At 38.7% G+C, this 22,064-nt stretch overlaps 3 protein-coding genes across 4 annotated transcripts; 1 reads left to right on the top strand and 2 right to left on the bottom strand.

Moving 5' to 3' along the window:
- Nucleotides 1-1,243: 1,243 nt before the first annotated feature.
- On the bottom strand, nucleotides 1,244-4,323 carry LOC115629109 (probable elongator complex protein 2). The gene is made up of 6 exons (XM_030525438.1): nucleotides 4,173-4,323; nucleotides 3,318-4,113; nucleotides 2,708-3,265; nucleotides 2,341-2,644; nucleotides 1,745-2,245; nucleotides 1,244-1,683 (listed from the first exon to the last, which is right to left on the bottom strand). The coding sequence occupies exons 1-6, from the start codon at nucleotides 4,293-4,295 to the stop codon at nucleotides 1,548-1,550; spliced, it is 2,418 nt and encodes an 805-aa protein (XP_030381298.1). The 5' UTR covers nucleotides 4,296-4,323; the 3' UTR covers nucleotides 1,244-1,547.
- Nucleotides 4,324-4,684: 361 nt separating this feature from the next.
- LOC115627816 (ARF GTPase-activating protein GIT2) lies at nucleotides 4,685-8,369 on the top strand. Its single transcript, XM_030523651.1, has 8 exons — nucleotides 4,685-5,102; nucleotides 5,429-6,135; nucleotides 6,192-6,348; nucleotides 6,421-6,506; nucleotides 6,575-6,850; nucleotides 7,255-7,379; nucleotides 7,479-7,878; nucleotides 7,953-8,369. Exons 1-8 carry the CDS (start codon nucleotides 4,916-4,918, stop codon nucleotides 8,154-8,156), a joined length of 2,142 nt encoding a protein of 713 aa, XP_030379511.1. The 5' UTR covers nucleotides 4,685-4,915; the 3' UTR covers nucleotides 8,157-8,369.
- A 1,641-nt stretch (nucleotides 8,370-10,010) lies between these two features.
- On the bottom strand, nucleotides 10,011-21,382 carry LOC115620395 (trifunctional nucleotide phosphoesterase protein YfkN). Of its 2 annotated transcripts, XM_030513621.1 has the most exons (11): nucleotides 21,221-21,382; nucleotides 19,206-19,307; nucleotides 14,569-14,737; nucleotides 13,118-13,688; nucleotides 12,954-13,040; nucleotides 11,851-12,414; nucleotides 11,267-11,781; nucleotides 10,592-10,831; nucleotides 10,436-10,531; nucleotides 10,313-10,383; nucleotides 10,011-10,258 (listed from the first exon to the last, which is right to left on the bottom strand). In XM_030513621.1, exons 3-11 carry the CDS (start codon nucleotides 14,716-14,718, stop codon nucleotides 10,231-10,233), a joined length of 2,322 nt encoding a protein of 773 aa, XP_030369481.1. In that variant the 5' UTR covers nucleotides 14,719-14,737; nucleotides 19,206-19,307; nucleotides 21,221-21,382; the 3' UTR covers nucleotides 10,011-10,230. The 2 variants fall into 2 exon arrangements, with proteins under 2 accessions (XP_030369481.1, XP_030369472.1); XM_030513612.1 differs by lacking the exons at nucleotides 19,206-19,307; nucleotides 21,221-21,382 and adding an exon at nucleotides 14,826-14,906 and having other exon boundaries at nucleotides 10,011-10,230.
- Between the last annotated feature and the right edge of the window lie 682 nt (nucleotides 21,383-22,064).

The raw sequence follows: 22,064 nt of genomic DNA, 5'->3' as shown, positions 1-22,064 counted from the left end.
CATCTCCCGCCTTCAAGTGCCAGCAATTCTACGTGCGCGCTAGTAAGTATGCAGCACTATTCACTAAATTCTTCGCAAGCAGCCGGAAATTGCAAACTGCGGTTGACGACGCTTCGCGACGGCCATTAAATAAATATTATTTTTTCCCAAGTGTCTCGCACACTTGGAGAAAGTTATTTTTTTAAATTATAAAAACATTAATTATTGCACAAAAATATATATTATATATATTTTATTTTGAAATTGCAAATTTAACTAAGTGCTTACTGACGAGCATGGTTAACTAGCTCAGCGTTAAAATGTTGGTGGGTAAGCTGAGGCTTCACATTTTCAACCTCCACATAGTGGGGGGCTGGGTTAACAATTTCTACTTCCATATGATGTGGGGCATGCTTAGTGATGTCGACCTCAATATGTTGATGAGCTGGTTTGACAAGATTCACCTGAATAGGTCGTGGTGTCTGAATCTCAACAACGTCCAGCTCAATCTGTTTCTCGGCTTGTCCCTTCATTTCAATCTCGACTACCTGTGCGACAGGCTGTTTGACAACGGATAGCTCTATTGGATTATATTCAGGCCTCTTCTGTACAATTTCCAATTCGACCTCCGGTTGATTCACTTGCTGCCCAATTCCCAGCTGCACTTGCTGTGGATGCTCAACAATTTCCACCTGAATGGGCTTTGACTCATGATCAACCTGTATAGGTCGCGATGATTGGTTATGCTTTTGCGGAGGTCCTGGCAAAGCCAATGATGTGCCCAGCAAAGCGGAAAAAGTGAGTAGAAGTGCGGCTCTCATATTAACAAGTTGACTGATTGGGTCGAGTAATTAACCAAGACTGTGACTTTCATTGGGACCCCAGGGCCACTTAAATACTAAATTTGTAACAGAAAAATTCTGCAAAAAAATTGCCATAATTAGGGCTACGTGGTTTCTTATCAGAAACCGGGAGCTGCTGCCGCACATGTCAAGCGAGTTCAAAACATGCCTAATTACAATAACCACTTGATTAGATAAGTATGAGCGACGACCGGGCCACATGAAAAAATTTAATTAAACTCTAATATGTAACAACACCAACAAATCTTATACAGATGTGTATTTAAAAAACCAGCCGTGTAATTGGCTTGGTTACAGCAGTTGCTTCGAAGATTTTGGTTTGAACTTTCTAAAACGTATCTATTCAGTAATGCGTAATTTTTAAACGTGAAACGGTAGGAAATAAATACATTTTATTCGTATATTGTGCCAAAAACTGATATTTTAATTTAATAATAGATGAATTAATGTGCAATTATGTATATTGTACAGGCTAGGAATCATATGTCCAAGCTTCAACTCTCTATCAACGGTACGAGTGACTGCGCCATAAACAAAAGGGTATAACTAATTCCTGCAAAGAATGTACAAAACAGTATATATAAAGTATATTCTGAATAAGCGAGTGGAAACAAATCGATCTAGATTGTCGTATTTTAAAATTGAAATTGATGGATTGATATTTTAGTAAAAGAATAATTGGAAATTGGAACAGAATAGTAATTTTTATGTTAAAGCAATGTCGTATATGCGAACTAAGTGATCCTCGCCGCAACTTGCCAGCTGTAAACGCTGTCCAGCTCCATCAAAGGAAGAGGTTGGTCGAAATCGCAGACGCCTTACGGTCAAATGATGAGCTTGGCTACAATGAAAAAAACATTAGAACTGAACTGGTTTCTGATTCGCTATCCCAGTAAACTCACTCTTTGCTTAAGTCACAGCGCAATTGCAAGGAATCATTGTCAAAGCAATATATTTTTATATGCCCACTTTCCATGCCTAAGGCTAGTATGTAAGCATCATGAACTAATGTGCGTGCGAACGCTACCGCTGTTATAGATTCATTCTTCAGTTCCAGTGTATGCGCCGCCGTCCAGCCTTTCAGAGAGCTTTCTTCGCTTTCTGCCAGCTCATTGTGTGTCCAGACCACAACTTTTCCATCTCGAGAGGAGGTAGCAAAGTATTTACTGTCATGTGACCAATCGCAAGACCAAATAATACGTGTGTGTATTCCATTACTTTTGTCTGTGCTAGCCATAAGGACATATCCACTAAGTGGATCCGCTTGCTGACGTCGAAATATTGACCATCGACGATCCCGAGACACCGAAAGCAGATAGCGTGCATCGGGTGAAAAAGACAGCTGCGTGACTGTTAATTGATGACAACCAAGTTTTTGCAATTGCTTCCAGTTCTGTGTGTTCCTGCAAAGTATATTAAATTTTTGATATAAAGTAACAAAAACATTAAAAAGTGAAAAGCTATAAATTCTCATGAAAAAAAGTTGTTGTTAACTTACCACAGTATAATCTGAGCATGTTCAGCATTTGTGGCGCGACAGGTGGAAGCCAACACTTGGCCATCATGTGTGGCTGCCAAGGCGTATATTTCATAGCCATGTCCATAGAGTTTTTGCAGCTCGGGCCAGAGAGTATTTTGCATTAGAGTTTCTTCTTGCGGAGGGGTTTCCAGCGTGACAGGCACAAAATAATTATCTGGATATTCGTCTTTAGTATTCTTTGCACTGCTGCTGTCTGCTTCTAATTTATAAACAGCTTTATTGGACAAACCCAGCGAAGGGACGGAGGCTCCTTTGGGAAGAGCTTAATGGTACGAATATTCATTTCTTATCAAAAATGCTCATTCAATTGTCGCTATTCACTTACAGTCCAAGACAGCATCGTTTGCCGCATCCCCCGGCGGTTGTGAAATGTGTCGAAAGTTCTCAATAAAATTAGCTGTGGCTTGAAAAGTGCGTACAATTTTCTCCTCGGCCCCGCTGGCAAATCTATAACGTGAAAGTATAGCCAGAGCTTGCATATCATATCCATGCACCTGCGGGCGAGCCAATTCATGCCAAGTAGACGACTTGCCAGATTGCAGCCAGGGCGCATGCAAACGTGTTGTTTGGTCCGCCGAAACCGACATTAGATAGGAACCTTCATGCTCCCAGTCCAAGTCACGAACTTCACCATAATGTCCACCTACAATGACGTTAGAGGTCCAGAGCTGTGGCTGCTCCCGATTTTGATTCCATATATGAAAACCACCCTGATAACTATGGGCCATAATGGAATGGCCGTCGCTTGAGAACTTGCAACCAAAAAAGCCCATGGAATTGCCTCCCACCTCACCCACGCGAACTTGCTCCAGCCAAACACCATGCTCTGTTGGCGCCCACACGATTAACGTCTTGTCAATGGATCCCGACAGCAGTCGCAGCTCTGCAAAGATTGTATGATTGCGTGGAATAAGAAACTGCTTCGCATTACTTACCCTGTTGTTCCGATTTATGCCACTGCACACCATAAACCCAGCCCTCGTGGCCATATAGCACCGATTCCAAGCTAATGGCATACCAGGCCTGTGCACCCAGCTGCAGAATCTTTTCCTCGACTCGTATCTCGCCACTCTCAGGATCGCACAAATTGAACATGTTTACACGATTCTCTAGTGTTTGCTCTTTACTGCGTGGCGCTATGCGCCACAAACGTATAAAATTGTCTTGGGAACCGCTGGCCAGCAGCAAATCCTCACCATCACGAACAAAATCTAATCCACGCACCCAGTCCTCATGTCCGGTCAACTTATGAACGCGGGTAAACTGCTTCGCTGTAGAGTCTTCTTCCACAGCTCGGCAATTTGGGGTCCATAGCGATATAGTCTCATCATCGCCGCTCGAGGCTAGCAGTACATCACAACTTTTGGGGAGCAATGTGAGTCGCAAAGAGAAACAGAATCCCCCATTTAATTGGATGGTTTGAAAGCAGCTGATTGCGCGGCTATTTTTCTCATACAGCCACAATTTTAAGCTGCTATCCGCTGCTGCAGTTGCTAACAGCCACGTCCCCTTTATGTGCTGCACGCCGTCCACGGCATTGACACCACCAGTATGACCATTAAGAGCTGTAAACTGTGGCGTAGCTGTCGTCGGCGTTTCCAATTCCCACAAAAAGGCTTTCCCATCATCACCTCCGCTAAACAAGTGATTCCCATCGAGCCACTTCACAGTATTGATGCGCTTTGTGTGTTGCACGTAAGTATGCAGAATCTTGGCAGAATTTCCATTATACTGCAAGCGATGAAACAATTAATAGTATTAGCAACTCTTTAAAATTCCAATCAACTCACATTAGGATCTAAAACTGCAATCGCATTGCAGGCGCCAAATGCAATTAACCCATTCGGACCCCAATCAGCGCATTCTGTGGTTCGATTGCAGGCTACGGATGTGTAAAGGTTCTCCACGTTCATGCTAAGCGCAATATTTGTGTTTTATTTGAAGACAGAGCCGCACTAAATATTGTTATTGTTTTGCACGTGCAAGCAAAGTTCCAGTGCTTCAAATCCACTAACAGCTGTTGTACCCAGGGCTGTACACTGTTCATTTGGTATGTTTGGTATTTTTATCTTTAGCTAATGTCAGTCCTCAATGGCAAAAATTTGAACGGTCCTGTCAAATATTGCTTTCTGCCTTTTTCGGGTAAAAATGTATGCAAGAGAAAAAAGACATGTTATTTTAAAACAATAAATATGTATACTCTTTAACATATTAGAAAAGTACATACATATACATTGTCGCTGCTGTGACAAAGTAACAGGTACATATGTAAATACACTAATTGTGCCATCACTAGAGAATTACTAACAAACGGGAATCTATTCATTGAGATTCATTGTCATAATTGTCGTAATTGGTTGAATTAGTTTCGTTTGGCGTAGGCAAGTGCAAGTCCGCATCCTAATCAACACGACATTTCGCGTAATCATTTATTTATCCGTTGTGTCTAGCTAACTAACTGCATTGAGTTACATATATGTACATATGTATCTAACATTTTATCACTGCACCAGGCCTTTATGAAAAAAATGGAATGTGTTTCGCCAGCAGTATAATAGAAGCGCATAAAAAGTTATTTATAGCACCGCCAGAGGTTAACGACAGCTCCACGCCCTTAAGTGGCAGCAGTGGCATATTGAACTCTCGCAAGACTGCCCAGAAAATGCCGCGCAACAAATCTCGATTGCAGACGGATGTGTGTGGGGATTGTGGAGCAACGGGTAAGTCAAACATAAGAGTTGTGCGCGTGAAAAATAAAAGGCATCACGTTCACGCACGCTGAGCCGCTATTCTAAGGCACTGTAGAGGATTATATCTATATTTGTTATTTACAACAATTATCCCATTATTAAAACAAAATGTCCACAGGACATAGCTATCCACAGTCAAATAATTTCTAATCAAATAAGAAAAGTAAATAAATTAAGCTGCAGATCTTTTTCTTGTTGATAAATATCGCACTAATCACGAATTCAAAGCTATATTACCTGTAATTCTTGGCATTTTTTGTTGAGATATGTACTTATAGTATTCTTCCTATACACAGATCCATCTTGGGCTTCCATTAACCGCGGCATCTTGTTGTGCGCCGATTGCTGTTCCGTGCATCGCAGTCTGGGGCGGCATATATCGATCGTGAAGTCGCTGCGTCAAGGAAACTGGGAACCATCGGTACTGAATTTCGTAAACTCACTGAATGCTCATGGCGCGAATAGCGTGTGGGAGCATCTTCTCGATGGGAACACTAATACTGCAAGTGGGAAGCATGGCACACGTTGGCGCAAACCCACGCCCAAAGATGCACTCCATCCGACTAAATCGGACTTTATTAAGGCCAAACACGTAAATTTGACGTTTGTGCTGAAGCCAAGTCTACAGGAGGATGATGATTCTAGTAGCGGCAGCAGCAATCTGGAGCAGGAGCTCAGTAAGCAATTGCATGCCAGCGTACGGACCAGTAATCTGGAGACTTCACTGCGCTTCCTGGTGCAAGGTGCCGATCCCAACTTCTATCATGATGAGAAGTGCTCAACTCCACTGCATGTAGCTGCTAAATTTGGACAGGCTTCGCAAATTGAAATGCTGTTGGTGTATGGTGCCGATGTGAATGCTCTCGACGGAAATGGCAACACGCCACTGGAGCTCGCCAAGGCTAACAACCATAATACTATTGCCGAGCGCTTGCTGGATGCCATGTACGATGTGACCGATAGAATCATCATTTTTCTAGGAGGCAAGAAGCCCGATCATGCTGTAAGTAGGGAAAGCCCAATGAATCTAATTCAATATATCATGAATTTTAACAATAGAGTGGCCGTCATTTCATCATGCCCGAGCCAAATAGCGCAGATATAAGCGAGCAATTGAAAATAGCTCGTGGCAAGCTGCAATTGGTTCCCAATAAAATGTTTGAGGAGCTGGTAATGGACCTATATGACGAAGTAGACAGGCGGGAGTGCGAAGCCAGTGAGTAAAATAAAGTCCAAAGAACGCAGAAACGTGAATAATACATATAAACATTATTATTATATTTTGCAGTTTGGTCCACCAGCACTTTAAATGCTGATCACGCAACTGTGCCATTTCTGCCAGCTAATCCATTTTTGAGCGCAACTCGCAATCAGGTTAGTGTCTGACATTAAAACGTAGTTACGTGACATAGAATGAGATGTAAACGATTTGTATTTTGCAGGGTCGTCAGAAACTGGCACGTTTCAATCGCGCTGAATTCGCTGGACTTTTAACTGATGTCCTAACCGATGCGATACGTCGCCAGAATATGGCAAATTTACGTCCCCTAGATGCACACGCAGCGCAACCGCAGCCGACATCGGGTATATTTTCAAATAATAATTCGGCTTTGTTTAATTCGTTCGAGCAAGCGCACGATCCGAATTTGTCCGATGATGAGCCCATCTACGATCCGGTGGCCAGCGACGATGACTATATGCCACCCATGGCGCAGCAGGTAAACTTGATGCGCCAAAAAATTCTAAAGTTAAACAATAGCTTCGGGTAGAGTGTAAGCTTGCTTGGTCTACCATCTGTTCATATTTGTACATATACATACAAATGTTTCGAACATCATTTTTTAAACATCATATGCATAAAAGTATTGTATAACCATCATAAGCATCGCGTTAACATACAACATATTTATAAATGTAGCTATCCCTCACATGCATTAGACACCAAAAGAATTCATAAGCTTTTTAGCCAATTTTAAGATTTAAATAAAAGTAGTCGATAATTTCGCAATCGTAATGTGTAGTTTAAATAAACGCTGTTACGTTTCCCTTTCTTTAGTTTAAGTTTACATATAATTTTATGTTTTTCTAATTATGTTCTTTTTTATTTGTGCGGACTTAACAGGCCATTGTGGAGACTTTGCGCAAGCAAATAAATCAGCTGAAGAACGTTGTGCAGAAACTGTCAACCGAAAACTCACAACTGAAATCAAAATTTACATCAAACACCAGCATATATGATGAACCACTGTGAGCTCGCAATATATTTATTTATTTATTTATTTTCTTTGTTTATTTATCTTTGTTTTTTTTTTTTATTTTTTTGTTTTGGCTTATCTTTTGATTTAGTCGGATTGATCTGAACAGTTCCGATACAGATCATGAGCCACTATCTCTGCCAGAAGGCAGCAGCGCCCCTGTTGTTTCCGCTGACAGCACTTCAAATGCATCGTCATCGAATCAGTCGACAATCAAGCGGCCGGCCAGTATGTACGAAAGACGAATCGCACCTACCTTTGCCAAAGGAAACAACGATGTACGAAACACAACGAGCATGTACCAAATGGCTGGAGATGGAAAACCTTTTGGTGAAGAAGTGAAGGTACGATCGGATTTGGCAACTCGTTGCTTAAAAGGTCTGATACTGGCCATGCAACCGGGGCCGGAGGATCAAAAGCAATCAGTAGCCCTACATGGCGAGCGCATACGCAACGCAGTCACGGATCTGATAGCGCTCTATGCGAATTTGGTAACATTTTCAAAATATAATCAATTTTAGAACCAAATATATATTTATTATATGCCTTATGAACCACCTAACAGCCGCCCAACGCCAACGAAACTACTCGTGAAACACTGAAGCTACTTACACGTCACAACATCCTTATACAGCACGAATGTGAGAACCTACAGAAATCTATAGAAGCTGACGACAAAACGGCCATTCTAAAGAACACGGTGGAGGTGCGAAACTCGGCATTTCACATTGCAAGTGGCATAAAAACCTTGGTTCTGCAATTCTATTAAAGACATGATATGTATACCATAGATCCCAAAGTTTTTGAAGATGTTATATGCATTTTGTATTAATCGCAGTCTAGTATTAACCAATTCTAATCCAAAATTGTGCCCACCAACTAACAAAATGCTTCCATAATCACATTTTTATAGGTATGTTTAAAGAACATATAGTACATTTGTATTAATACTATATTTTATTATCGATCAATAAATGCAGTATGCGTGTTTCCTTAAAAAATAATAGTATGATATCCCTTAAGGTCAAAACAGCTGAGGGAGGCAGGGTTGATTAAAACAGAAAGTCGGACATTGCTGTATCGATTGGTCTCTTCATGCTGATCAGAATTATGTACATCTGTGGTCACACACTCTTTCTTCATAGATTAGTTTCTAACACGCTAGTATTTTTAAAAACGGAATCTTCATGAATTGCATCGAATAGAGCAGATTATTTATTCAATACGAGTACTAATTCTTCGCCACATGTCGCACAATTTTAAACACATACATATATTAATTTTAATATGTATTTGTATTAACGGTACACGGATTTTATTATAGATAAATAAGCACACATTACTGCATAGATGTATGAAGATCCATAACAATAGCTTTTACATGATTATGATAAAGCAGTAGAGAATTGAAGAAAACGCTGCAACACACAAAAAGTTACATTTTAGGGAAGCAAACTTTATAAGCGTTTCTTCGAATCATTATGAAGTCATTATTGGACGTTTCTTTTTGCTTCCATGACGCCTTTGTTAACTTATAAGTATGGACATATATTTAACTCGCAATATTGTGCTCTAATGCAGATAAAGGAATGGACACCTAGTTTTGATTAAGCATTCCAGTACACTGTTCAACAGTTTTTACATTCATTCTAAATAGCACACTATTATATTATATATCCGCGGTTGTACAATCTGAAGGAACTGCATTTGTGTTATATCGTTTTTAAAATTACATTTAGAAGGTCTCCCTTTTTATGCAACTCTGACATATTTTAGTGTAGATGTTCTCATTTGTGTTAACTTGTTTTTTACATTTTTCTTATTTTCTGTTGTTTTTTTTTTCACCCAATAAATTGTATACATACATACATATATAAAGAGTTTTATGTAAATAGCTGTAATTCTTCATACAAATGGTTTTATTCTGTTTTTCTTAGATATATTTTTAAAATATTCAATATTTTCTCCGATTTCTCTTATATAAGCAATATGCATGAATTTTAAATCTGTTCTGTTTGTCCGTTTTCAACTGCCCAGCGTTTCAATTCGTTCTAAAAGTCTCATAAAAATATGCACAGGTATATACTCGAACATATGACCAGAATTCACTTCCTTTCTAAAATATTGCTTTCCATTACTTGCTTAATTGTTGCTTAACAAATCTTTTTTAGTAACATTGTGCCTCACAAATATCGTTCACAGTTTTCCAATTTATATACATACATATATATATAAATTCATGCTTATGACTGAAACGCTCTCTCTCCCTATCTCTTTTGATTAAAGCGGGCTGTGCTAATATAATGAATTACTACTCCACATATCATAAATAGGCGCTCGTTTATGTTGTCCAGAAATTCCGGTGCTGACTCATTCCAGAAAATGCTTTACAAAATTCGATTGATTATGGTTGAGAGAACCATATTACGTGCGTCGTAGTAGAAAATTAAAGCTCTGCTCGATCTCGGCTTTATAAAATAATCAGGTTATTGATACCTAATCTGTTTTCGTCTTTTCGCAAATCTAATTTAGTTTGTTCTTATCATACAAATTCTATACATAATATAAGTAATTTATAATTTTGAACTTTACAAAATCTTTAAAAAACTTAGCAAATTAAATATTATAACAATAATTATAGCAAGCGGAAGGCCCTTGGAAATAGTTCTCGTTAACATATCGTTAAATAAATTAATGAAGAATAGTAAAATGTGCGTATATATAGTAAATAACAAGTCAATCAGCTAACTAAGATAGGATGTTCCTTTCTAAATACGTATGTATATGGATGTCTCTTGCCACCTCCACAATTCCCTAATATCTCGAATGTCCTACATTTTTAACTAAAAACAAGAAAAAATAAATGCGAAACTATTATCAAAATATCTTCCTTTTTCTTTAAATTGTACAAGATCACGACATTACTCATCATCCGCTTCCGTAATAGTTGAGCTCATGATGTGAGATTCCTTCTTATACAACAGCTGACGATAATGCTGAGAAGGGAGCATTGTTAGAACTGACTAGGCTGCCATTATTAGCACTTACCTCAACATTTTGTATCATTACAATACGATGTTCCAAGTGCGGTGCCAGCTCACAAGAGGACTGCTCCAAATCATCTAATGAGGCTCGCCGTAACATCTAAACAAGGTGTTGGTGTCTTTTATAACGTGGTTGTAACACATAAAGGAAACCTCTCACCTTTTGCGAATTTCCATGGCTTAGGTCGAGGGACTTGTTGTGATTGCCCACGGACAGCTTGCGAATGGGGGACGGACCATCTAGGTCCATGTTGTCCAAACATTGTACTAGACTGTGACGTCTGGAAAGCGTGACCAGTGACTGACGATGTTTGGTATTTTGACCGCATTTACGAGAGTTTATAGCCCTAAAGTGATTTTTGAGAGTAATCCCCAGCTCCGGGCAGGCGTCATCATCCATCTGCAAAATAACAATTTCAATATATAATATGTAAATAGTATGTGCTTAACGTGATATATATTATATATATAACGTGACGGTATATTATAATACTACTCGTATAAGTACTTGGGTATGTCAAGCAATTTTATACCCTGTACCGAAAGATAATGCTTTCACAGATTTGACGATTTTATGACCACAAATTTAATCTTTGTCTATAACTTTTCAGGACGTGATGCTTTTGAATAATTACGATGGTACCCGCTTGGTAAACAATGGGGTAATAAATGGATGCTTTTGAACTAAGTAGTTTCGGGATTATGTAATAGAAACAACTACTGGCAGATCTGCTCTTGCGCGTATACAATAGTGCACTAATAGATCATGTAATAGCATATAATACAATTCCACAAATATCGTATCTTAAAAAAGTTATCCAATTAGAATACTCACCAGCACTTTGGCATTGCGAAACATGTTATAGCCATCACATCCCATATATAAATAGTTCTTGACGCAAAGCTTGTACATCTGGGATAGGTTGAGATACTCGTCGCCCACCTGAATGAGTTGTGGATCAATTCGTTCGCCAGGTGGTTTCTGTGGATCAAATGCAAAACTAAGGCCCGCAACTTGGGGGAAACGTCCTTCGAGCTTGGGATATGCCGAAACTCCGTTCTCCAGGGCCTCCCACAATACTTTGCCTGAAACTTCCAACAGAACCAAGGGATCGCGCATGGGTATTACGTTAACCAGATCCCCCATGGTAAATGGTCCCGGTGAGTGCCGTCGATCCGAGCGAAAGGTACCACCGTTTAATATAACAACATCTGCACCAACGGCAGCCAACACAACATCACACACCCAGTTTCCCAGGTTCGTTTCCTGGGTGCGTACATGGGAAAAACGGCCTTCCAATTCGACGCTGAATATGCCCATCACGTCCGATAATTTACTCTCTATAAACTCTGAAGAAAAAAAGCTGGGATAAGGATCCACCGGCATTGTGAAGAATTATATATCCACTAAAGACTTACTTGCGTACTTCGAGAGCTCTTGCTTCAAAACCGGGTCCTCTGGCACGCTTTTTGTGACATCAACACAATGGACGTCTGTGGTGAACTTCTTACGGTTTTTCTCGTCCCGCTTTATCGTGATAACCGAAAACTGCTGGAAGTCTGTTCCAGACTTGATTATCTTCTTACCATTTGCCTCGGTTACCTCGCGCAAATGGTCATGTCCCCCAAGTATGATATCAATGCCATTGCACATGGTTGCCAATATTTTGTCGTTCGGCGTTCGCATGTGCGTGAGGGCTATAATCAGATCGCAGCCCTCGTGGCGGAGCTCGGCCGCTAGCCTATTGCCGGCCTCTACGAAATCGATGTAGGTGACCTCGTTGGGATCGATCGTTGGCAAGGTTTCCAGCCACTCGCGCTCAACCAGCCCAATCAAGCCGATCGAGATTTGATTGTGCAAAATGAAGTGGGAAATCTTTCCACCGCCCAGCGGACGTCCGGTCTCGTTGTCAACAACATTGGACATCAGCCAAGGGAAGTCCGTCTTCTTGATGAGATTGACTAGCACGTCCAAGCCGTGATCTGTTGAGAAAGAAGAGTAATTCTTAAGTCAATTTCTGTCCCACTCTTTATGCAAGCTATGTAAAAGCAGCTCTTGCTTCAAAAAAAATTGTGCATAATGTACAGGGTGCGCCATCTTTTATGTCGGTATGCAAACATTGAATAACTTTGAAAATAAACAACCGATTTTCAAGTATGAGATATTTTTATTTAATTTGGTTCTGTACAATTTCGTGAACTGAGGTTTTCAGCACTGGTCTACTCAAGTCAATCGGTTCACTAATGACAAAGTTATTCAATATTTACATACCGACATAAAAGATGGCGCACCCTGTATGCAATTCAACGTAAATCCATGAAACCAGAAATTTCTACCTACTTTGTTTTCATTTTTTACATAGTAGTTCTCATAAATAAATATACTCTATGGTTTTTTTTTTAACAGATGTCTTCTATTAGCAATCTGTCCTAATGGACAATCAGCAAATTATAATGAAGGAACATTTGTATTATGTGTGGCTATACTCTATAGTGACGTAGTGGTTTATATCAATTCATACCAAAGTCATGATTTCCAAAGACGGCACAATCTGTGCCCACATGATTGAGGACAGGTACCATCTGTTCGCCTTGGGTAAAGGTGCTCACTGCATAGATAGATAGGTTAAATGCCAAGTTAGATTCGCAATAAGTACTATATGTATATGGGCAATCGGCTACTTACGCATACTGGGTGAAAAAGCATCACCACTGAAGAGAACCAGGGGATTGAGATGAGCGTAGCTCTTCATTGCGGTCGCGAAACGTGCGGCACCACCAACTGGCTCGTGTTCGTTCATAGACTCGATGTTATAGACATCATTGTAGTGTAATATGGTAAGCGGCTTATCTTCCCCTTCCGTCATCTTTAATATCTTTTTTGTCTGCTCCAATTGCGATGAAATAGATGTGGACCGTCCGGTCAAACCATTTGATGTACCGCGCACCTGGTGCCTCGGACTCTGTGGCTGACTAACGGAGGCGTAGGCGCGTGCCGAGCGTGTAAGCACTTTCTGGGCGTTCTGCGATGTCAACGACTTGGTCCCGGTCCCGGTCCCGTAGCCTTCCTCGTCGTCGTAGGCGATGCCTATGCAGCCAGCAGCCGAAGCAGCCGTTCCAATGCACGAAATAGGAGTATCGGTCGCGGATGCGGCTACGGTCGAATTTAGGGCCAAGTCCAGGGAGCGAAAATTCGGATTGGTGCTTTGAAGTAGAGACAAAGTGCGTGTGCCGGCGTCGCGAACCTCTATGGAAGCCTGTAATATATGTATATACACATGTGTGTGTGTGTATAGTAGAATATCTTAATAATTCTTATGAAGGCAGGGAAAGTACAAGGCATTCGACACAGAAAAAGGGAAAGAGCAAAGAGGGAATTCATTTAAATGATCGGGTATTTGAACAAAGAGGAGTAAGCAACTGAATGGGAAAAACAAACCAAGTTCCTAAAATGCAGATAACTCTTTAAGCCAACTTAATACAACCTTCAATACAACTGATTTGAGAATTTTCTCAATTTACTCGCACTCTAATAATATCAACTAACCACTTCTGCGAATTTTCCAAATCGTACAACACGTACAGTCTATTTTTCCAGAGAATCCAATTAATTACATTTAAATGCGAATACATACATAGCTATTCAAATGAAATTGCGGCTTTTTTTGAATGCCTCATACCTTCTTCCATACAATATATTCAAATAAGATTCATTTATAACAGGCAGAAAAAAGTAAACTACAGATATTGTACCTACTTGTTGAACTAAGCAATTACATCTCATCAAATGAAGTAAAACTTAGTATTTATCTGCATTTCAAGGCAAAAAAAAAAAAATTAATAAAAAGGGAATACAAAGCTGTGTTGTGATTGGTGCTTAATGTCAACTGGCAGTGCAGATTAATTAGCGTCAAGGTGGGTTGAAGTTGCAGCACAACGAATAACAAACAAGTAAGTTCTCGGAAGCATTGCGATGATGTACTATTTATATGTAGGATTGATAGTTAGTGTCTGTCTGTAGGTGTGCACATCGTCGGTGACTATGCTCTGGGATTGCTCGTCTGTTTGTGTTTGATAATTACAGCACAACATTGGATTGATCTATCTATCCAGCTTAAAGTGTTTATATTCAGAAACCTGTTTAAGCCAGCCAACAACATTTCCCATGGTCGCTCCTCGATTGCCACCTGTGGCATGCACCTGTCTGCGACTCGGTCCAGATCCAGTGGTGGCTGTTGGTGCACCACTGCCACCTCCACTAGCGCTCTCTTTGTCCGATTTGATCATCCTTAAGATGCTGCTGTTGCTGCCGAGTGAAGGCATAAATATAAATTCATTCAATGCCACACCAGATTCAATTTTTGTTACATCATTATAACGTTTATAACACTTACAACACTCGTCCAGCATATTTAAAGCAATGTATGCGCATCTCTTTCAATGCCAAACAAAAATAAAACTAATATCGTAACTAAAAATACGCGCTCGTTAATATGTATTTCACGATACGTGACTGTAGCGATTATTAAAAAAAAAATGCACTTATGTATGTAGGTATTTATTTAAACATACAATTCACAAATCCCAAAGCATTCGTACTGAACAATGAAATTCAAATGAAAAGTGAATTCATAAAAAATTATTTCTATGCACATCGTTGCAGTCGGTGCACAAAAGCAATAGGAAGAAATCTGCGCCGAAATAGAGAGCAAAACAAAACACAGCACCGATAAGAATTAAACATACTCGCACCCTCAGTTTAACAAATAAATAAACCAGATAATGCACTATGTGTACGAGTATGTACTCGTATGTATGTATATTTGTATGTGCATTCAATATGTCTTGGCACAATATGTCTTGGCAATAAATTGCTTTCAGTGTTTCTTAAAATGTACATATTGTGAGTGCGACAGGTATGTGTGTGTATGTGTGTGTAAAAAGCAAAAGGTTTCGTAGCCAACTGACATGGCAGCGTACCTGTAGCTTGCATTGCGTATACGCAACGTAGCACATTGGCATTGGGTGCGGGGGTCGAAACTGAGACATCATTCGGAAAATGAAACAAATTATTGCAAAATGTTTTTGATGGCGCTATGTCTCTATGTATGTATGTATGTGCGGATATAAATGTATAGTATATGTATGTATGGGACCTTGATTTGTGATACGCTTGCACGCGCAAGTTCAATGTCAGCCGGCATTGAAACAAAAATGTCTGCATCTGACATATACAGGCATGTTTATACTTTTATGAATGTATGTAGGTGTGTTTGCTCTCACACCGGCACGTTGCGGTTTAAGCGTTTGCCACAAAAACACATCAGCACATAATATGTTGATACACATACACGCGTGTGTCCATCACCACGGACAGACCATGTAGTGGCGAAAGCGTCAGCACCACCATGTATGGATTCAATGATAAAGAATAAGAACTAACCGGCACCCAGATTCTACTGATTTCTCCACACACGCATTGAAACTAAAACTGTACATAATATTTTACACGTACATATGTAAGTATGATACATATTTGTACATATATTTGTTTATTTACTAATCCCGTGATATCAATTTAATGTTATTTCAAATGTGCTTTAAATTGCTTTATTTTTTTTATTTTTTTGTAAGAATATACAGAGTATTTAAGAGTTGGACCCAATCGACTCTAGCCTTCCATTCTTATTTCATTCTGGAAAGAGCATTACAAAGCCCAACAGTTGCAAAATGTTTTGAAAAAATTCGTCACTGCGTTTCATTCCTCGTTCAGAGGTGTTTAAATAGTTGAGTACATACAAAAATACAAATGCTTATGTATGTACATATGACCCACAATTCAATGTTGAGACCACAACATACACATAATATAACCAAATTGCTCTTTGCGAGTGATTTGCAATTAAATAATGCAAATACTCAAAACCGAATTTTAAGAAAATTATCCATGTAGTTGTCAGGTTTTTGTTACGAAAACTGGCAAACACATCGCTGTCTGTTTTGAAAGTTTATGAAGAGAGAATCAAAATTCGTTGTTGAAAGTGTAATAAGGCTGAATGTACTTGTATAATGAAAGGATACCAGAATATCTTTTGTATAACTTCCTTTACTAAGAACAGCGCAGTTGCTTCAACAAAGAGTGAACTAAATTGTTCCTTAAATTGCTTGTTGTTTTTTGTTTATCTCTATATTGCTTATAATTCTGAATTGTATACTCTAAATTAAATTTGTATTTGAAATAATTATTATTATAAATGTTCAGTTAGATAAAGCACAATCATTTTCACTCTCCCCTACTCAATCCTTTGCAATAAACTTTGATTAAGGACATACTTCGCCTTAACATCATTGAATTCAAATTTTTCGACGTCTATAAAAGTATAAGCTTTAGCTTATCGCATTAAAGGGCTGCCATTGCAGTTCTGAAATCGATCAAGTTGCCAATTAATGCCGCCAGCTCAATGCCAGCAACAACAATTGAGGCAACATACGGGCCGGCTGGGAGCATGAGTCATTGACTATTGTCAACAGTTGTCAAAGGTGTAATTAGTTCAGGTGATGCACAGTCATGCATTCGATCAATTGATTTTCTACTAATGGGATGTGTCCGGTTGAAAAGCCTAGGGTATGCATATGCGAGTACTAGTCACAAAGGTGTACTTCATAAAGTTGCATTGCAGTAGAGTAGAGTAGAGTCCGTATAAACACCTGGATCTCAGAGATTATAAGAGATAGGCACTACATTTTGTACACAGTACGAGATTCTTTCAATTTTTTGTTGCTTGCTTGTATAACTATACATAGTCGGTCATTATTCATTCTCGATATCGAACATGATGAGACTACAGAACATTTCCAGAAATCAATAAACACGGGATTTACAAAAGTGCATCGAAATATTTTAAAGTGTTGCTAGCTCTTTGTTCATTTTTTTCGTCTAAACCTCTTTACGCATTCTTCCGTCTGTAAAACTTTCTTTACACCTATCGGGTAAAGGGTATAAAAACTTAATATATTAAAACTATTACGAAGCAAGTCTGTTATGGTTCAAAAGTTCGGATAATTAACGAGGAATGCAGGTGAAACACACACAACAATAGTGCCAAATGAAGCCAACAGTCGCATACAACCAACACCAATCACATAGAAGTACATATTCGTACACACATCCTAACGACTTATTTACATCTATAAGTATGCATGTACATACACGAATGTGCATGCGAGTATAAACTGAATATAAAATGGCTGGAAAGCGAGCAGCGGTAATTTATGTCTGACGGCTTGTATTTGTGTGTGCGCGTGTCAGCTATTTGAGCTTGCATTGGCATTGGCGTTGGTATTGGCCAAATGAAACGGAAACCCTTAAACGTCAAGGATAAGCAAGTTCTGTTCAAATTTAAAACCATACAGAATGTGTGTAGGTATTTGTAGGTATACTCGTATGTATGCATGTATGTGTCGTTGATCCATTACATGACTTACTGGGACAAGCAATTCGATGAAAGTCAAGGGTCAACTGATAAATGTTTCAACACACAATGTGAAAAAAACACTTTCTTTTTCAGTTCAGTTGTATATGTGTATGTCCTTTATGAGTGCGCCCTTGTACTAAACGTTCAGCAGGCAGCCCAAAACAACAACCTTGCGAGCCTACCTCTATATATGTAAGTAGTACAAGTATGTATGACCCGTATTCGCAAAGGACATTGTAAATGTGCAAAATTTAAACAACACATGCATACGCAAGCATGAGCCAACTTTTACAGAAACCCAAAAAAAAAACCTAACCCTGCAGTTCGTGGCGTATAAACAAGTTTAATTTGTGATATCACAAGCTAAGCTCAATATAATAATCTAATAATACCGAGAGAATTCAACCTCCCATAAGCACCTTTTCATAAAGCGGCGCAGAAACGACACTCCGAAACAATGCAAGCAACTTGTGGAGCAGATCCTAAAAATAACACGCAATGATATCGGAAAGTATAAGATCTGGAGTCACAAAAACTGGTTGTGGTTTTCTTCTGGGTCGGTTGAACCTAGTTTCAGGCCTTCTCCAAATGAAACTTTAAACATTAATCTATTTTCTTCCCATTTAATAGTTCTGGTACCAGCCCATCAAACTTCCGTTATTAAACAACATCGCTATGAAGGTGTAATGAATGGTTGTTGCATTAACAATTAGATAATGGGGACCAAACCTATTACATCTAAATGTACACAAATGGTAATAAGTTTATGTATGTACATCCAAAGGCAACTATTTCATGAATATGTCGAACTAGGTCGTAGCGAAGTGCTAAACAACAAATACAAAACAAAATCTCTTAAAGTACGACGAAAAAGTGCTCATAAAAAAATAAACATCCCATATTACATAGAAAATATGTCGCCTTTCTATAAAGATATTTTAAAAAATCATGAAATAATTGAAAATTGACATAAACTATAGGGATTTACACATCATAATATTCCTTATTATTTTTTGTTTTAGCTGAATTGTTTATAAGTGTTGAGCGGAATACCAGATTTTCAATCTGTCTTACTAACTATTAAATAATTTGTTAATTCAAAATATTGTAGTAATGAAAAATAAAGAAGAAAAAAGTATTTACAGCCCTGATTCCGTATAAATCTTTAAATCTTAATTTTTAGACTGAAGTGATATTTATGTACCTCTCTTACCACTTATTCACAGACGTTGTATATATGCCCGCCCTTATCAACTTTTTACATGTTCATTTATTAACTCTTCAAATCCATTTACCTACCTTTTTAATTGAGTTGATGCACTTAAGTGTGGTGTAGGTGTAGGTATTTTCAGCTGATCCAATTACAGCACCTGTGACCCTGGATATGAGCAACAAATGCGGCTGCAATAGATGAAATACTCACTAAATATTGAAATGTTGAAGCTAATTAACTTGGATTATACGTGTCGTCCGATATTTAATTATCTCAATCACAATACACCAATTCGGCGCTGGTGTGGGCTTTTTCAATTTATTTATTAAGGACATTTGTTAAAGAAAATCTAAAGTTTTAACTGGATTCACTTGAACTGTTTACATTTTCGTTCACTCAAAATAATTATATTTGATCCGCTCGTTTAGGTATTGCGGTCTGTTCAGCTAAAAGTCCTGAAGGAAGGCACAAAAATACACCTGATGCTGCTGCTGGGTATCTCTTGAATGACCATGCAAGTTCTTATTGATGATGCGATAACATGGACACAAAGAGTTTGCATTTTCGGCTGCACTTCGGCGCAACCGTACTCTTCGCTGGGACAGGCTCAGAGTTCGGGAAGAACGAGGGTTGGGCGAGACAATGTGCAGGCGCACAAAACCGTTAATTAGTAAGTGCAAACTTTTGAGCCACATTAACTATCCATTAACAAAATAATATGATGATTTTTTAACAAACTTTAATTTATATTTAATTTGAAATTAAATTAAATTGTAGTTTATATCTTGTTCGTATCATAATTTATCATTTTTAAAAGGCACTATTTTGTTACACATCATTAAATACATGGCTGTTGTCAGTGACTTCACAGATTGTCCCCATTTTTCTATTGTTGTTGTTATTGTAGAACCCTGACACCGGCCTCACCACCACAAGGGCAAGGATGCATTTTAGATCTGAAATCAGCTGTTTTATGACAACCAAAAGCTTTCCAACTCTCTCGCTCTCATTTAGTATATTACTCACGCACGCGTTTAACCCAATGAGAGTGTTCGCTCGCTCGCTCGCTCGCATTCTCGCATTGCAAACACGTTGTTGCTGTGCTTGACTTTATTTTGTTGCCATTGTTGTTGATGTTGTTGTCTTGCCTTTGGCGGTTATTATTAAGTATGTACGCCTCACGTTGACTTTGTTATTGGTTCTCGCCAGAAAGCATTATTAAGTAAATTTCCTATTTTAATAAAAACGTGTTGATTGACGACGCGTTAGCTTTTTAACTTGTACTATGTACCTGTGCGCGTGGATATGTTCAGCGAAGTTTGTGAGAATGCGTAAAATAAGTTAAGTCTACTTTCCAACGCTTGATGCTTTACGCAGTAATCTTAGCACGTTCTGTGGATGTTAAAATCCATGTGCGAGTAATTCGGACCTACATAAATACATACATATGTATCTATATACATATGTACATACGTTTATGCATACATACATATGGAGCTGCCGACTAGGCCAACAACCACTTGCCATGAAAACCCAAAATGACCTAATCTGACCGTAATATAATACAGACTTTTCAAAGACAGCTATGCCAAAAGAATAATTTAAAAAACGGTACTCGTATTATATATATATATGTTGGTATGTGCATATATACACATACTCGTACATTCTATATGCATATGTATGTATGTATAAAGCCAGGGAAACTTTTTAGCAAATATCCGTAAGTAAGTACAGCTAAAGCCCTAGTACATACATACATGCATATGTATGTACATATAATATAATATACAAATTGACACATCCGCACGACTAAACGCTGTCACTCCTCATTTTTTTCAATTCACGCATCTAAAATAATATGTATTCTTTTTTTGCATTTAGAAAAATTTAATTCACATTCACTCTTGATTCGATGCGCAAATTTCAAGGTTTCACAATTTATTCAATTATTAATATACGCCTTGCCCATGTTGTAATTCAGACACCGTCACACTCTTTACATTTGCCTTTTCTTTTGTATTTACATACATATGGTGTTTTGTACTTTTAGGCATCAGGGGATCAAGCTGCAATACATTACAATTACTTTTTTGCGCACCTTATAAAAATAAAAATTTCACTTCCGTTTTTCTCCTTTTTTCGTTATACACGATAGGTGGTTGTGTGTTGCTGCTGTTGTTGTTAGTACACAGTCTGCGTAAAAACGCACGAGGCAGGCGCTTGGCACACTAACCCTGTAGAAAAACGTTTACGCGGTTCCCCTGCTGCCAACTAACTGAAGTCTCGGTTGACAATTGTCCAACAAGAATATAAAAAACACAACACTGGGGCGCGTTTTAGAGGCACACAACGAGAGTGGCAGCGAGAGCGAGTACCAAAGAAAAAGCTTTGGCTTCGATATAATGAAATACTCGCATGGGCTTACAGTTTCAGAGCAGCTGCAGTTTGTGCAGCTAAGAGCCACTGAGCTTTGTGAACAGTTGCGATATTCAAAATGCTTCTCTATAATATTTTACATTCAAATACTAATCATTATTATTAAGATATTTTATATTTGCACAAATACTGCTAGATGAAGACTCTGACTAAATGTTTATGTTTGAATATTAAATAATCCGTTTAATGCCCAGTACCCAAAAAACTCATAGCAGAAGCAAAAAGAAGAAGAGCGAAGCCGCTGCCCCAGTTTAGGGGCGAACAGTTTTTTCGCAAATAACCTCCGCAATAACGATTAATCTCGCAATGCTGATTAAGAATACTATATGGGATTGGAGGCGCTTGCTTCTGCCTGTTACAAACTTTGCGCAAACTTAATAAACACTTTTTAACTTTCGCATACAGGGTATAAAATGCTACGAACGAATATTTTTATATTTTCGACCCTAAAACTAATTAGATCAACATAACGATGCGAATCATACCCAAAGTCATGATCCCCTCTA

The sequence above is a fragment of the Scaptodrosophila lebanonensis genome, unplaced genomic scaffold (assembly GCF_003285725.1).
Source record: "Scaptodrosophila lebanonensis strain 11010-0011.00,11010-0021.00 unplaced genomic scaffold, SlebRS2 tig00000001-arrow-pilon, whole genome shotgun sequence".
Lineage (NCBI taxonomy): Eukaryota > Metazoa > Arthropoda > Insecta > Diptera > Drosophilidae > Scaptodrosophila > Scaptodrosophila lebanonensis.
The sequence above is the reverse complement of the archived record's forward strand: the minus strand, read 5'-3'. Positions and strand labels throughout refer to the sequence as shown.

Excerpts from the sequence above, each read along its gene's own strand:
- LOC115627816 (XM_030523651.1), top strand. The coding sequence starts at position 4,916 with ATGTGTTTCGCCAGCAGTATAATAGAAGCGCATAAAAAGTTATTTATA. Across the intron at positions 7,380-7,478 it reads AGCATATATGATGAACCACT|TCGGATTGATCTGAACAGTT; the intron begins GTGAGCTCGCAA and ends CTTTTGATTTAG. Across the intron at positions 7,879-7,952 it reads TAGCGCTCTATGCGAATTTG|CCGCCCAACGCCAACGAAAC; the intron begins GTAACATTTTCA and ends ACCACCTAACAG.
- LOC115629109 (XM_030525438.1), bottom strand. The coding sequence starts at position 4,295 with ATGAACGTGGAGAACCTTTACACATCCGTAGCCTGCAATCGAACCACA. Across the intron at positions 2,246-2,340 it reads CATGCTCAGATTATACTGTG|GAACACACAGAACTGGAAGC; the intron begins GTAAGTTAACAA and ends TATACTTTGCAG. Across the intron at positions 1,684-1,744 it reads CGCTGTGACTTAAGCAAAGA|CCAAGCTCATCATTTGACCG; the intron begins GTGAGTTTACTG and ends TTTTCATTGTAG.
- LOC115620395 (XM_030513612.1), bottom strand. The coding sequence starts at position 14,863 with ATGCGCATACATTGCTTTAAATATGCTGGACGAGTGTT. Across the intron at positions 13,041-13,117 it reads TGCTTTTTCACCCAGTATGC|TGAGCACCTTTACCCAAGGC; the intron begins GTAAGTAGCCGA and ends CTATCTATGCAG. Across the intron at positions 11,782-11,850 it reads AGAGCTCTCGAAGTACGCAA|AGTTTATAGAGAGTAAATTA; the intron begins GTAAGTCTTTAG and ends TTTTTTCTTCAG.